This window comes from Mastomys coucha, unplaced genomic scaffold, assembly GCF_008632895.1.
Source record: "Mastomys coucha isolate ucsf_1 unplaced genomic scaffold, UCSF_Mcou_1 pScaffold4, whole genome shotgun sequence".
Lineage (NCBI taxonomy): Eukaryota > Metazoa > Chordata > Mammalia > Rodentia > Muridae > Mastomys > Mastomys coucha.
In genome coordinates this window covers 54,924,608-54,936,562 of record NW_022196910.1, presented here as the reverse complement: position 1 = coordinate 54,936,562, position 11,955 = coordinate 54,924,608, and the positions used below count along the sequence as shown (strand labels likewise).

Below are 11,955 nucleotides of genomic sequence, written 5' to 3'. Positions count from 1 at the left end.
AAATTTGTAGCTAGGTATGGTGGAATATGGATGCAAATGCTTATAATCCCAGCACATGGGAGATACAGATAAGAGGATCAAGAATTAAGTCATTCTCTGATACAAAGGGCCAAAATGGGCTACAAAAGCCTGGCTCAAAAAATTAAATAATACAGTAGGCCATGAACAAAGGACATACACACCCTCAAATTTAAAGTTGGGACTGGGGTGATGGCTCCAGTATGTAGAGTATCTGCTTTACAAACACAAGGATCTGAGTTCAGAAGCCTAGCACTCACATAAAAGCCAGGCAGTGTGGCGCACCTATAACCCCAATGCTGGGGCAGAGACAGGGTCCAGGGATATTGCTGGCTAGCAGTCTAGCCAAATCTCTAAGTTCCAGGCCCACTAGGGGAGCCTGTCTCAAAAATAGGGTAGATAGGGATTGAAACAGACATCAGATATCAGCTTTTGGCCTATACCTGCACACATGTGCTCATGACCCCTCCTGAATATGCTCAAACATATATACAAATATACACACACACACACACACACAAGCAATAAACTACAAGGGTTTTGCCTACTTCTTTATACTTAACTGTATTAACACTTACTAAATGTTTCTAAAACTTCCAGTGACAAGTAACCAACTTTTGAATAAAATTCCATCCTACTATCTGAGAGCCTGGCTTTTAGAGTGTCACAAGATTGCTCTTGACAGCTGACACCCACATAGCCAGGTCAGCATTCTGACTTGTTCCTGGAGATGAATTTTCTCCAAATTCAGAAGCCCCTGAGTCTCCCTTCCGAGAGGAAACTTTGGAACCTCTGGTGATGCTTTGTAACCCCAGTATTCTGGAGGGTGACGCAAAAGGATCTTGAGTTACAGATCAGTCAGAGTTACACAGTGAGTTCAAAGCAGCCTGAGCCACATGGTAAGACCCTGTCTCAAAAAAGGAGGAAGAGAAGCGAGCAGAGAGGCCCGCTTTAGGTTACTTTGGTTTTTTTACTTATTTTATTATTTGCTTGCTTGTTTCCAGGTTTGTGTAGCTCCAGTTGTCCTAGAACTCACTACATAGGCCAACCAGACTGTTCTCCAACGGGAGAGATCCATCTCCCTTGGCCTCCCAAGTCCTGGGAGTGAAGTACTATGCCACTATGCCTGGCTTTTTGCTTTACACTTCAATCCCCAGTTCCCTGTAAAAGAAATCTCAAAGAAAGGAACTGCTGATTGTGCTTAATATTTCCTTATTTCATCGACACCCAAGGCCCCATTTTAAAGTTGCTTCAGGTAACAGTCCTTCCAAATCCGTTCTAGGCCCTGCATCTGGAAAGGAATCTTTCCTGGATATATACTCTCTTCCCAAAAGAAGTTTTCAGTCCCTTTTGAACAATAAATATATTTATGGCTGTTGCTCTTAAAGCCACAAGTGAGAGCAAGTGGCAGGCAGGCAGGAACGGAAGGGGGCAGTATGAGAGGGGATGTGTGCTTTTACTCCTTGGCTGTCTTTATTCTCTGGAGTTGCTACTCCCTCCAGTGGAAGTTTGCAAACATCACTTATTTTCCTGTTCACTACTTAACAAGAGGGAAAAACCGATTTCTTATAAACTTTTTATAAGAAACTTATAAACTTTTTCTGGACGAGAACACAAAATAAGTTTCTTCCCCTGTCCGAGTTGAATGTCCAGCAGGAGGTACAAAATGAATGTGCTTGAAATAATGAATAAACTTAGGAACTACGTCCTGCTCAAAGCTGATGGCCTCTCTATCTTTTCTGGGCAACTGGACTATGATGATTCTAGGTGTGTTCTCCAGGGCCGTTTGGGAGGAGGGTCTTAACAAGAGGGCCGCGGTGGCACACTCCTTTAATCCCATCACTCAGGAGGCAGAGGCAGGTGGATCTCTTAACTCGAGGCCGGCCTGGTCCACAGAGTGAGTTCCAGAACAGCCAAGGCTACAAAGAGAAACCCTGTCTTCGAAAAAACATTCAGGTGAACTGTATCGAGACAGATCTATTCCTGAGGTGTTTTTAGTAAACTGAATGAGTGGGGCGTTTACTTTCTCGTGATCTGTTTCAGTGCGAAACCCAGAAATCCGTTTTAACTCAGAAATCCAAGGGACCCAGCAGCACCAAGCAACCCAACCCCTAAATGGTCCCCCGCGCCCCCAGCCCAGGCCTCCCTTCCTAGGGAAGGCTCAGGCCTCCGCCCGACCGGACCTCTCCCGAGGGCAGCCCAGGCAGGAGCCGTCAGTGCGGACGGTCACTGGCCCCTGGAGCGTCTCCCTCAGCGTCCCGCACCGCTCCGAGTAACGGGCCGCACCCTCGAGATGAAACCCAAATTTAACGCCTTCGCGCCCGGCCCCTGGGCAGCCGCTGTCCCAGAGGTACCTGAGCCGCAGACCACGCCGCCGGCGACGAGCAAGAGCAGCCACGCGGCGTCGCCTACCCCGGCCCCCCGGCCCCGGGGCCTGGGACCAACCGCCGACCACACGGCCACTTTGATTCCTCCCGCCATGGATGCCTCACACCGCCTCCTCCTCGCGCGCTCCTCCGCAGCAACTGTCGCCGAACAGCCAATAAACTGCGAGACCCGCCCCCACGGCCCGTGGAGCAGGCGGGGCCTCGCGCGCTCCGCCCTCCCGCGCCCCTAGGAGCCACACCTCCTAACAACGCCGACCCTGGCAGTGACGACAGGAAGAGCCCGCCCTTTCCCCAACCTGCTTCCGTCCGCGGTTTATTTACGAATGGGATTGATGGACAGCTTATCCAATAGGAAATCAGAACGGGCGAGGCCTTCTGGAATGTGTGTTTCCATCGAAACGTCGAGTTTCGTCTAGTTTTCCTTTCCTTCCTTCTTCGGTCTTTTCATTACATGCAAGTCAGTATGGCAACTCTCCACGAATAAGGTTCTCCCGTGACCGTTTTTTAAGGTAAAATGACTGACAGCCTGTCTCCAAAGTTCTGAAAGATTTCAGCGATAAGTACAGGAATATTGTGCATTGTCAAGGTTTTGTAGGCATAAACAACATTTGAAAATGTAGACGTTGAGCTGAGATGGAGCATGTGCGAAGCTCTGACTTCGATCCCCAGCACTACAAGATAAAACAAACAGAAAACAAAACACCAAAAAAAAAAAAAAAAAAGGTATTAACTTGGTTTTGGCTGGAGATGTAGCTGAACTATACACAAGGCCCTGGTTTCAATCACAGGAATAGAGCACAAGTCACAAGCATTTCTGATTTTGAAACGACACAAATGATAATTAAGACAGAGTTTATCCTCTCCATTTGAAAAAAAAAGCCAAGGCTAAGAGATGAAAAAGGGAAGACAAGGGGGTTCTGAGCTCAAATCTAAGTTCTTCCTGTGGCTTAGGTGCCTCCCAGTACATGACATAACATTTACAGAACAGGCACTGTGTGTATAGCACTTGCAGAAACTGAAGCACCTAGAAAAAAGATTGCCGTGAGGTGGTGGTGCACACCTTTAATCCCAGCACTTGGGAGGCAGAGGCAGGCAGATTTCTGAGTTTGAGGCCAGCGTGGTCTACAGAGTGAGTTCCAGGACAGCCAGGGCTACACAGAGAAACCTTGTCTGGAAAAACAAAACAAAATAAAACAAAACAAAACAAAACAAACCCGATGATCTGAAGATGGGCAAGAGAGAGGTGACATGTGATTGAAATCCCATAACTTGGGAAGTTGAGGTTGAAGGCTTGCTGAGAATTGAGGAGTAGCCAGGATCATAGAGTTTGAATCCTGAGAACCTGTGTATGTTTACATACATTTATGCATATATATACACACACTTGTGTGTAGACACATATATATATACACACACATTTATACATACATAACACACATAGAGATGGCACAATGTGTAAAGATGCTTATCACTTAAGCCTTGAACTCCATTCCCCAGAACCCACATGGTAGGAGAAAACCAACTTCTGCTCCCACAGGACCTCCATACTCTGTGGCACATAGTACCCAACACAAACTACTGGATCAATTGATGTTTAAAAAAAAAAATACTTTTAATGTCAAGGTTAAGAGGAGGCATGGTGGTCCATATCTGTTAATCCCAGCATTCAGAACACTCAGGTCAGATGATCACAGATAAGATTAGCTTGCACTACACACCTAGAACCAACCTCAAATAAAAATGTATGTTAATGTGAAACAAGGAAAGACTTGTCAGTCTATCCCAGACAAGGGAGCATATGTAGATATGAACTACTTGTAATATAATAGGGATCTTAGAACAGGAAGGGAAAAAAAGCCCAAAGAAATAAAACTGAGATTACAAGCATGAGTCACCTCTTCCCTGCTCATCTTCCGATCCTGCTTCGGTTTCTGTGAGCACTGTACATTCTCTGCCTGACCTGCAAAGGTCAAGCCATGAAGTGGGAAGGAGCCTCATGCACTGGAACACTTAGATTTGAGCTAAGTAACTGGACAAAAACTGTAAATAGAGGCTGCAGAGCTGGCCCCCCAGTTAAGAGTGGACACTACTCTAGCACAGGAAGAAGAAGTTTCTTCTCAACACCCACTTCTGGCTTGCTGTGACTCCAGGGATTCTAACACCCTCTTCTGGCCTCCAAGGGTACTACATAGGCACACATGTCAGGACATAATGGAAAATTAAAAAAAAAGAACAGAATGACACTTTAAGCTTGTTTTTCCTTAATGTATGAGTAATGCAGGCTAAGGGTGGCAAGTAAGCCCTATATATCAGTGGAAGATAACAGGAGAGATGATGCAGATATATGGAAAGTCTTTACTATCTTTTCAGTGTTCGAGGAAGTCAAAATTGTTTTTAAAAACTAAATTCTAGCAATGTTCTTGTGTATGTCAATATATGTGTGTGAGTGCACGTGACATATGTAGATGTGCAGTTTTTTTAGGTAGGGTCTGGCTCTATGACCCTGGCTATCCTGGAGCTTGTATAGATGTAGCTGGCATCAAAAGTTCAGTGATCCTTCTGACTCTGCCTGACATATGCTGGGATTATAGGTATGTGTTGCCTCGCTGGCACACTGGCACACCTCGCTTTTCTTTCAGGGCCACCCACTCTCCCTCCCTCCCTCCGTCCCTCCCTCCCATTCTTCCTTTAAGGGTTTCCCTTTCTCTGGTTTTGCTGGTTTTTTTTGTTGTTTATTTGTTTTCAGATTTATTTTTATTTCATGTGTATGGGGTTCTGCCTGCGTGTATGTTTGTGCACCACAAACATAAAAATAGTTCACCTGTCAAAAAAGGTCAAAGGTCTGTAGATGCACCAGAATTGAAGTTACAGTTAAGTGCCAAGGTGACACACAGAACCAAACCTGGGCCCTTTGCAACAGCAACAAGTCCTCCTGACCACCAAGCTATCTCTTCAGCCTGGTTTTGCTGTATGTGTGTGTATTTTATATATATATGGTTTCATGTGCCCCAGGCCATCTCTCAAATTTCCTATGTAACTGAGGACGACTGTCAACTCCTACCCCTAACTCCCATGTGCTGGCCCATGCCACCTTACCAGGCCAGGCCTTCCCATTCTCACCACTGGCTGGGCTTTCTCTTTTGTCTCACTAAAGTCAAAAAACAGGTGAACTATTTTTAGGTTTGGGAACTAACTACATCAGATCACTGACCACTCACCAGTGCTATGATGAGACTAGGAATCTCTAAACACATCACACTTTTATCATCTAAATGGGTGCTGTCATTTCAAGAGAGCAAGCAAAGCAGTCCATGTCTTTCTTTTAATACTGAGGATACTCCTCAAAGCACCGTTTCAAGAGTCACCTTCAGTGTTTCACGGAATATTCATTATCTGCAGGTGGATCTGATTTATGCAAATAGCCAAAAAACTCAGGCTAAGGCTGGCAAGTAAATAGTGTGAGCACTATGGTGGTAAATATGTTTCAGGTTTGTCTTCTTTTTACTTTAGGAGGATAATCTGACTAGATAAAAGAGCACCCCTCCAGGCAGTGGTGGCGCACGCCTCTAATCCCTGCACTCAGGAGGCAGAGACAGGCGGATCTCTGAGTTCAAGGCCAGCCTGATCTACATAGTTAAGTTCCAGTACAGCCAGGGCTATGTAGAAAAACCCTATCTTGAAAAAATTCAAAGGGAAAGAGAGAGAGAGAGAAAGCAACCGCACAGCCATCTAAGGCAGCACAGAATTATAGGAAGAATAGAATAGTGTTGGTTGGCAAGCCGGGGGAGGGGAGGAGGCCGGGAATGAATGGAGACCAACCCCTTGCAAGTTGCTCACGTTTTCTGTCATAACATAACTCTGGTCAGATTAGATGGGCTTGGTTTGGGGTTTTTTGTTTGTTTCTTTTATGATTAAGACCAAAAAAAAAAAAAAAAGCCTCATACAGGCTACGCAAGTACTCTACCATGAAGCTGTACCCCCAGTTCCCAGAACTAGGTTTTATTACCAAGTAAGTTATGGAAAAAAAATCATATATTTTAAGTTTACAGATGTAGGAATTGTGAAGGTTTGAAACCATTGACTAATAAAGTTAACTGAAAAGGGATTGAAGCTGTCAACTGTTTGATAAAGGTAACCATACTCATCAATGACCGAATCCCACTGCTACTGTGGTCTACCTTCTGAGTCTGTCCGAATCCCACTGCTACTGTGGTCTACCTTCTGAGTCTGTCCGATCTCCCGTTGCGGCCAGCTCCACCCAGCCCTTTGCCATCCTCACTGGCATCTTCCTGTGGGAAAGGCTTTTACTTTCTTTGAAGCTATCCCCCTTAATTTTTTGAATTTTTTGTTACTTCTTTAAATTTATTTAGGGTAGGGGACACATATAGACCTCATGTGAGTCACCAGGTTAGAACTTACATCTTCAGGCTTGGAATCGGTGATTCTTCTCACTGACCCCATCTCTCTGCCTCACCCTCTTTGTAAAACAACAACAAAAACCCCTCTATTGAGTGTGCATGGAGGATTTGGGCAGGTGGTCAGAACAGCTCCATGGACTCCATTGTCTCCTTCCACCTTTAAGTCCTGGAGGTTCCTGGGAGCCATCTCGCCGCTGTCCTGGTGCTCTCAGGCTCTGGAGCCCTTCCCTCTCCTAAATCAGATCTGTTCCTTTGACTCCATGTTTAAGTCTTTATGGTCCTACCATATCTCCAAACAGCTATGAAGAAACGACCAAAGGGGCAGGAGAGATGGCTCAGTGGTTAAGAGCACTGACTGCTCTTCCAGAGGTCCTGAGTTCAATTCCCAGCAACCACATGGTGGCTCACAGCCATCTGTAATGGGATCTGATGCCCTCTTCTGGCATACAGCTGTACGTGCAGATAGAGCACTCATTAAATAAAAATCTTTAAAAAAAAAAAAATAACTACAGCTGGAGAGATGGCTGGTCAGTTAAGAGGGGATCCAACACCCTCTTCTGGCCTCTCCACGTACTGCAGGCAAGCATGTAGTACACAGACATATATGAAATACACATAAATTATTTTTTTTAAAAAGTAACCATAATGCTATTTAAAGTTTGATGCTGCTTGATAGCTGATACTCATCAAGTAGAGAAAATTCCAGAAACAAAGTATATTTAGAAACATTGGTTTTGGCTTTTTTTTTGTCATAGAGTCTCACTATGCAGCCCTGGCTGGACTGAAACTCCCTGTGTAGGCCTGGGTTGCCTCAAACTTAGAAAACTCCATTCATCTCTACCTCTCAAATTCTGGGATTAAAGGCATTATACCATCTTGTCTTGCTAAATAGGAGGAGAATTTTTATTTTTCTAATACATATATGTGATTATGGGGGCAGGGCATAGAGTGTGAGTGCAGGTACCCACAGAATCCAGAAGAAGCTATCAAATCCTCAGGAGCTGGAGTTACTGGTGCCTGATTGTGAGTGCTGGTAACTGAACTCGGGCTCCTGAAGGACAGGAAGTGCTTCTTAACTGCTGAGTCATCTCTCCAGCCTTCTTTAAGAAGATTAATAGCAATTTGACAAAGAAGCTTTACTCCCCTACCCAGAGAATAAAGGGTTTCCTGTAGAACAGCTCTGGCTGACCTAGAATCTCTACATCAGGCAGGCTTCAAGCTCACATAGATCTGCCTGTGCCCGTCTGCCTCTCCAGCGCTGGGAGTGAAGGTGTGTGCCACCACCACCCGGCTTGACAATCAGACTTTACATTTACTGTATAAGATTTGTTTTTTTGGGTGTACCTTCAAGTGTATTTTATTTTAGATTTATTATTATATTTAAGTACACTGTAGCATTCTTCAGATGTACCAGAAGAGGGCATTAGATCTCATTACGCATGGTTGTGAGCCACCATGTGGTTGCTGGGATTTGAACTTAGGACCTTCAGAAGAGCAGTCAGTGCTCTTAACTGTTGAGCCATCTCTCCAGCCCCAAGTGTATTTTATAAAAATAGTGGACAGTCAGGCAGAGTGACACAGGTCTATAACCTCAGTGCTGGAAATAGAGACAGCAGGAGGCCAAGTTCAAGGTTAGCCTGGGCTACATACAACCCTGTCTCAAAAACTAAAAGCAATAATAATAATGATGATGATGATGATGATGATGATGATGATGATGATGATGATGATGATGATGTAAGTTAAAGTAGGGGCTGAAGAGATGACTCAGCAGTTAAGAACACTACTTCTTCCAGAAGACTTGGGTTGATTCCCAGTACCCACAAAGGCCAAACAGCTCACAACTCCAACTCCAACTTGTAACTCCAATCCCAGGGGGTCAAACACCCTCTTCTGGCTTCCTTGGGCATTGTACACAGGTGGCTCAGGCATCCGTGCAAAGTTAAGTGTATTGGACTTGCACACATCTTCATTTCTAATAGCCCCCACCCACAGTGAACATTAACTTACAGCTTCTAATGCAGTTGGCTTTGTTTCGTTCGTACCTCCATGCAAGCAAATCGTGTCTCTCTTTACTTAACTTCCTGTCTTCCTAGAAAACTTATATTGATATGTCAAGCCCTATGCTTCCTCGCCCATATCCCAGTCCTTTAAACAGGCAGACTGGGGTTAGGGTGTCATTGCTGGTCAGAATTCCCATAAGACTGCACTTCTCACCTTTTGTGTCCCTATCATTCACTGTGTGCTGTGGATATGGTTGTTCTGCCAATCGGTGAGTTCCTTATAGGTGTAGTTTATTTTGAGAGGTCAAGGATTTCCAGGCCAGCCAGGGCTACATAGTGAGATCCAGAACAGCCAGGACTGCAGAGAGAGAGACCCTGCCTCAAAAGCAAACTGGGGCGTGGGGCCTGTAGTGATGGGTCTTCTTGCAGAGGCCTGAATTCAGTGTCCAGAGCCCCTTAGCAGCCCACAATAGCCTGCGACTCTGGTTCCAGATGACCTCGGGGAGCTTCTGTACACCCAAGGTGCACACACATGCACATAGTCACACATAAACAGTGTGCTTAAATGTTTAAGCAGCAGGGTAAGCTGAAGCTGGCTCAGGGGTTAGGGGCACCCACCGCTCCTGCAGAGGACCAGCACCCATGCACCAGCTCAGTGGGCACCTGCACTCCTGAACATACAGTCAAGAACACATACACATGAAAAAAAAAACATGTTATTTAAAGGACACAGAAAACAGTATCACCCATAAAAGGTGAGAGGAATTAATTCTGCTTGGGGGGGGGGGTGTCCGGAAGGGAGCACAGCCTGAGAAAGGTGAGGTCCAGCCAAACCTCGTTGGAGTCTCTTTTTGGCAGGGTGAGGTGACAGCGTGGGAGATGGGGAGTGAGCAGAGCAGTCTGCTAGATGAAAATCTCCAGGTGCCTGGGAAGACAATCCTGGCAGGCAGTGTGAGCTCACCCCTCACCCACCCACTTTCTCCCCGCTTCAGTCTCCCGCAAGAACTACAACTGGAGATACCGTTTCCCTTCCTAGAACAGATCGCTATGGACAATAAAGGGAATCTTAAACTTTGGTTAAAAGACATTACTTGGCTGTGTTCTGCCTTTGATATTACTGGAGGTGGGGGAGGGGGGAGCAGGAGAAGAAGGTAAAGATATGGTCTTGCAAATTCAGGCACTGGGAAAAATGGAGCCCTGCAGAAAATGAAATGGAAAAAAATGTCCCCACTCCCCTTTTGTCACCCCCAACACACACCTGTCTGTGCGCGCGCGCGCACACACACACACACACACACACACACACACCCTTTGCTAAAGGCTGGAAATTCCTTGTTCTCAACGGAAGAGAGTAGGCGGGTGTGTGGGGGTGGGAGCCGTGGGAGGAAGCCGAAGAACAGACATCTCAGCTGCTCGGGCTGCGGGCTGCGGGGGCGCTCTGGGCCTCTGCTGGGGCCTAACAAGTCAATGCGGCTTTTTGTATTTTTTTTAATGTATATTTTAAAATACACACACAAGGACTCGGATACAATCTACAGACACAAGTGTACAGATACACAAGTAGATATAAAGAAACAAACACAAACTCAAAATACTGTCAATAGTCTTCAATCTGACTAGCTACGATTAACAGTTTCCACACACACTCTCTACTTAAATCTCATGGCAAGTCTTGAGAAACAAAGCTACAAACGATGTAGCTTCACTCTCACACTCAGGTTCCCATTGGGACCCATTCTGACCCACAAAGGGTCCCGGGCAAGTGTCTCAGCGACCTCTATCTCCTCTCCTTCCCCCAGTCCCAAACACGGGAGCCAAGGAAGGCCTCAGATTTGGCGTCTCCTCCATCGTCTTCTCTCCTGGACCCCGACCCCGATCGGGTGCACCGTAAGTTCCGGCTCCCCGGCTTCAACCCCCAGGCTTCCCCACCCCCTACCGCTGCACTAGCTGCCCTCTCTCCAGACCCAGGACTTAGCGCCACCCCAAAGGGACCTGTAGCAGGGAGAGGGGCGCCCGGAGCAAAGGCAGTGTGGGCGAAGGATGTGCGTCACGGGGAGCGTGGGCAGGGGGAGGGCGGGGGCACAAGGAAACCCGGGGCCAGCGGCTGGCAGCCCAGACTCCAAAATAACCGGACGGGGGAGTGGGGGAGGGGCGCCGCACACATCGAAGGAAAGGCCGTCCAGTCGCGCCCTCCTTAGTAGCAAAGAGTCAGAAGAAGAACCCTGCTCCTCCCTACCGTCCCTAGTACGTTTGGAAGGAAGACAAAAACCTGAGCCATTGAAATCGTTCCTCCTAGATAAAGTACCCACCCCTCTTCAGAAAACGGAGATTCCCCCCTTGTCAGTCTGGAATGAATCTGGAATGTAGAACCCGCCCCGACCCACACCACCCACGCCCTGCTGGGGCAAGCCACTCACAAGTGCGGAGCAGAGGGGCGGAGCCGAGGTTTCGAACTAGAGGGACGTTTCCTCTGGCCAGTCAGCCACGCTTCCCATCCCCACCCTCCCTTTCCCCCAAAGGCCTACACAACCCCCGCGTGCCCGATACCCCCCCCCCAACCCTCCTAGCAGTGGGCGTGTAATGGGAACCAGATGGGACTAGAAGAAACCGAGGGGGTTGGGCTCCTCGAAGGCGGTCCTCCATGGTGGGCAGTCACGTAGACTCAGCCTCTTGTTCAGCTCCCACTACACTGTCTAAGAGGTCCAATAACTCATGACCTCAGAGAGAAGGTAGCAGCCTTTTCCAATCGTCCAAGCAGTAAGGCCTGGCCATCAGAAAATAGAGTGCCACGAAAACTTGTTAACCCCCCGTCCCTGCCCTATCTAGCAACCCACGACGTGCCTAACCAATGCTCAAATAAGTAAGTAGGTTCTAGTATAACTTACGACCAAGGTTTGAGAGCCGCCTCTTCATATTACAACCTTTAGGCCAGAGAACGGTGTTGAGACACGGAAGGGATTCCTGCGCAGCCCCGCGTTAACAGGTTTACCCTAAGGGTACACCCTAGGGGAGCCAAGCAGGAGGAACCGCACACCCCGACCCTTCGCCAACTTTTTCCCATCACTTCTGACATTCAAACTAACGGCACGGCGCGGCCGGAGTGCGGCCAACGGGCGTCCGCGTCGTTAT

The 11,955-nt window shown here is 47.1% G+C and overlaps 1 protein-coding gene across 3 annotated transcripts in view; it reads right to left on the bottom strand.

Annotated features, from left to right (window-relative positions):
• The window catches only part of Nemp1 (nuclear envelope integral membrane protein 1), a 31,887-nt gene extending 20,065 nt beyond the window's left edge, over positions 1 to 11,822 (bottom strand). The window contains exon 1 of one of the 3 annotated variants that reach the window (XM_031350290.1): positions 11,712 to 11,822. In XM_031350290.1, the coding sequence (XP_031206150.1) occupies positions 11,712 to 11,739 (28 nt within the window). In that variant the 5' untranslated portion in view covers positions 11,740 to 11,822. Of the gene's footprint in view, positions 1 to 2,372; positions 2,590 to 2,701; positions 2,809 to 11,711 lie in introns of those variants that run through there. The other 2 variants (XM_031350291.1, XM_031350289.1) reach the window with 2 other exon arrangements.
• Between the last annotated feature and the right edge of the window lie 133 nt (positions 11,823 to 11,955).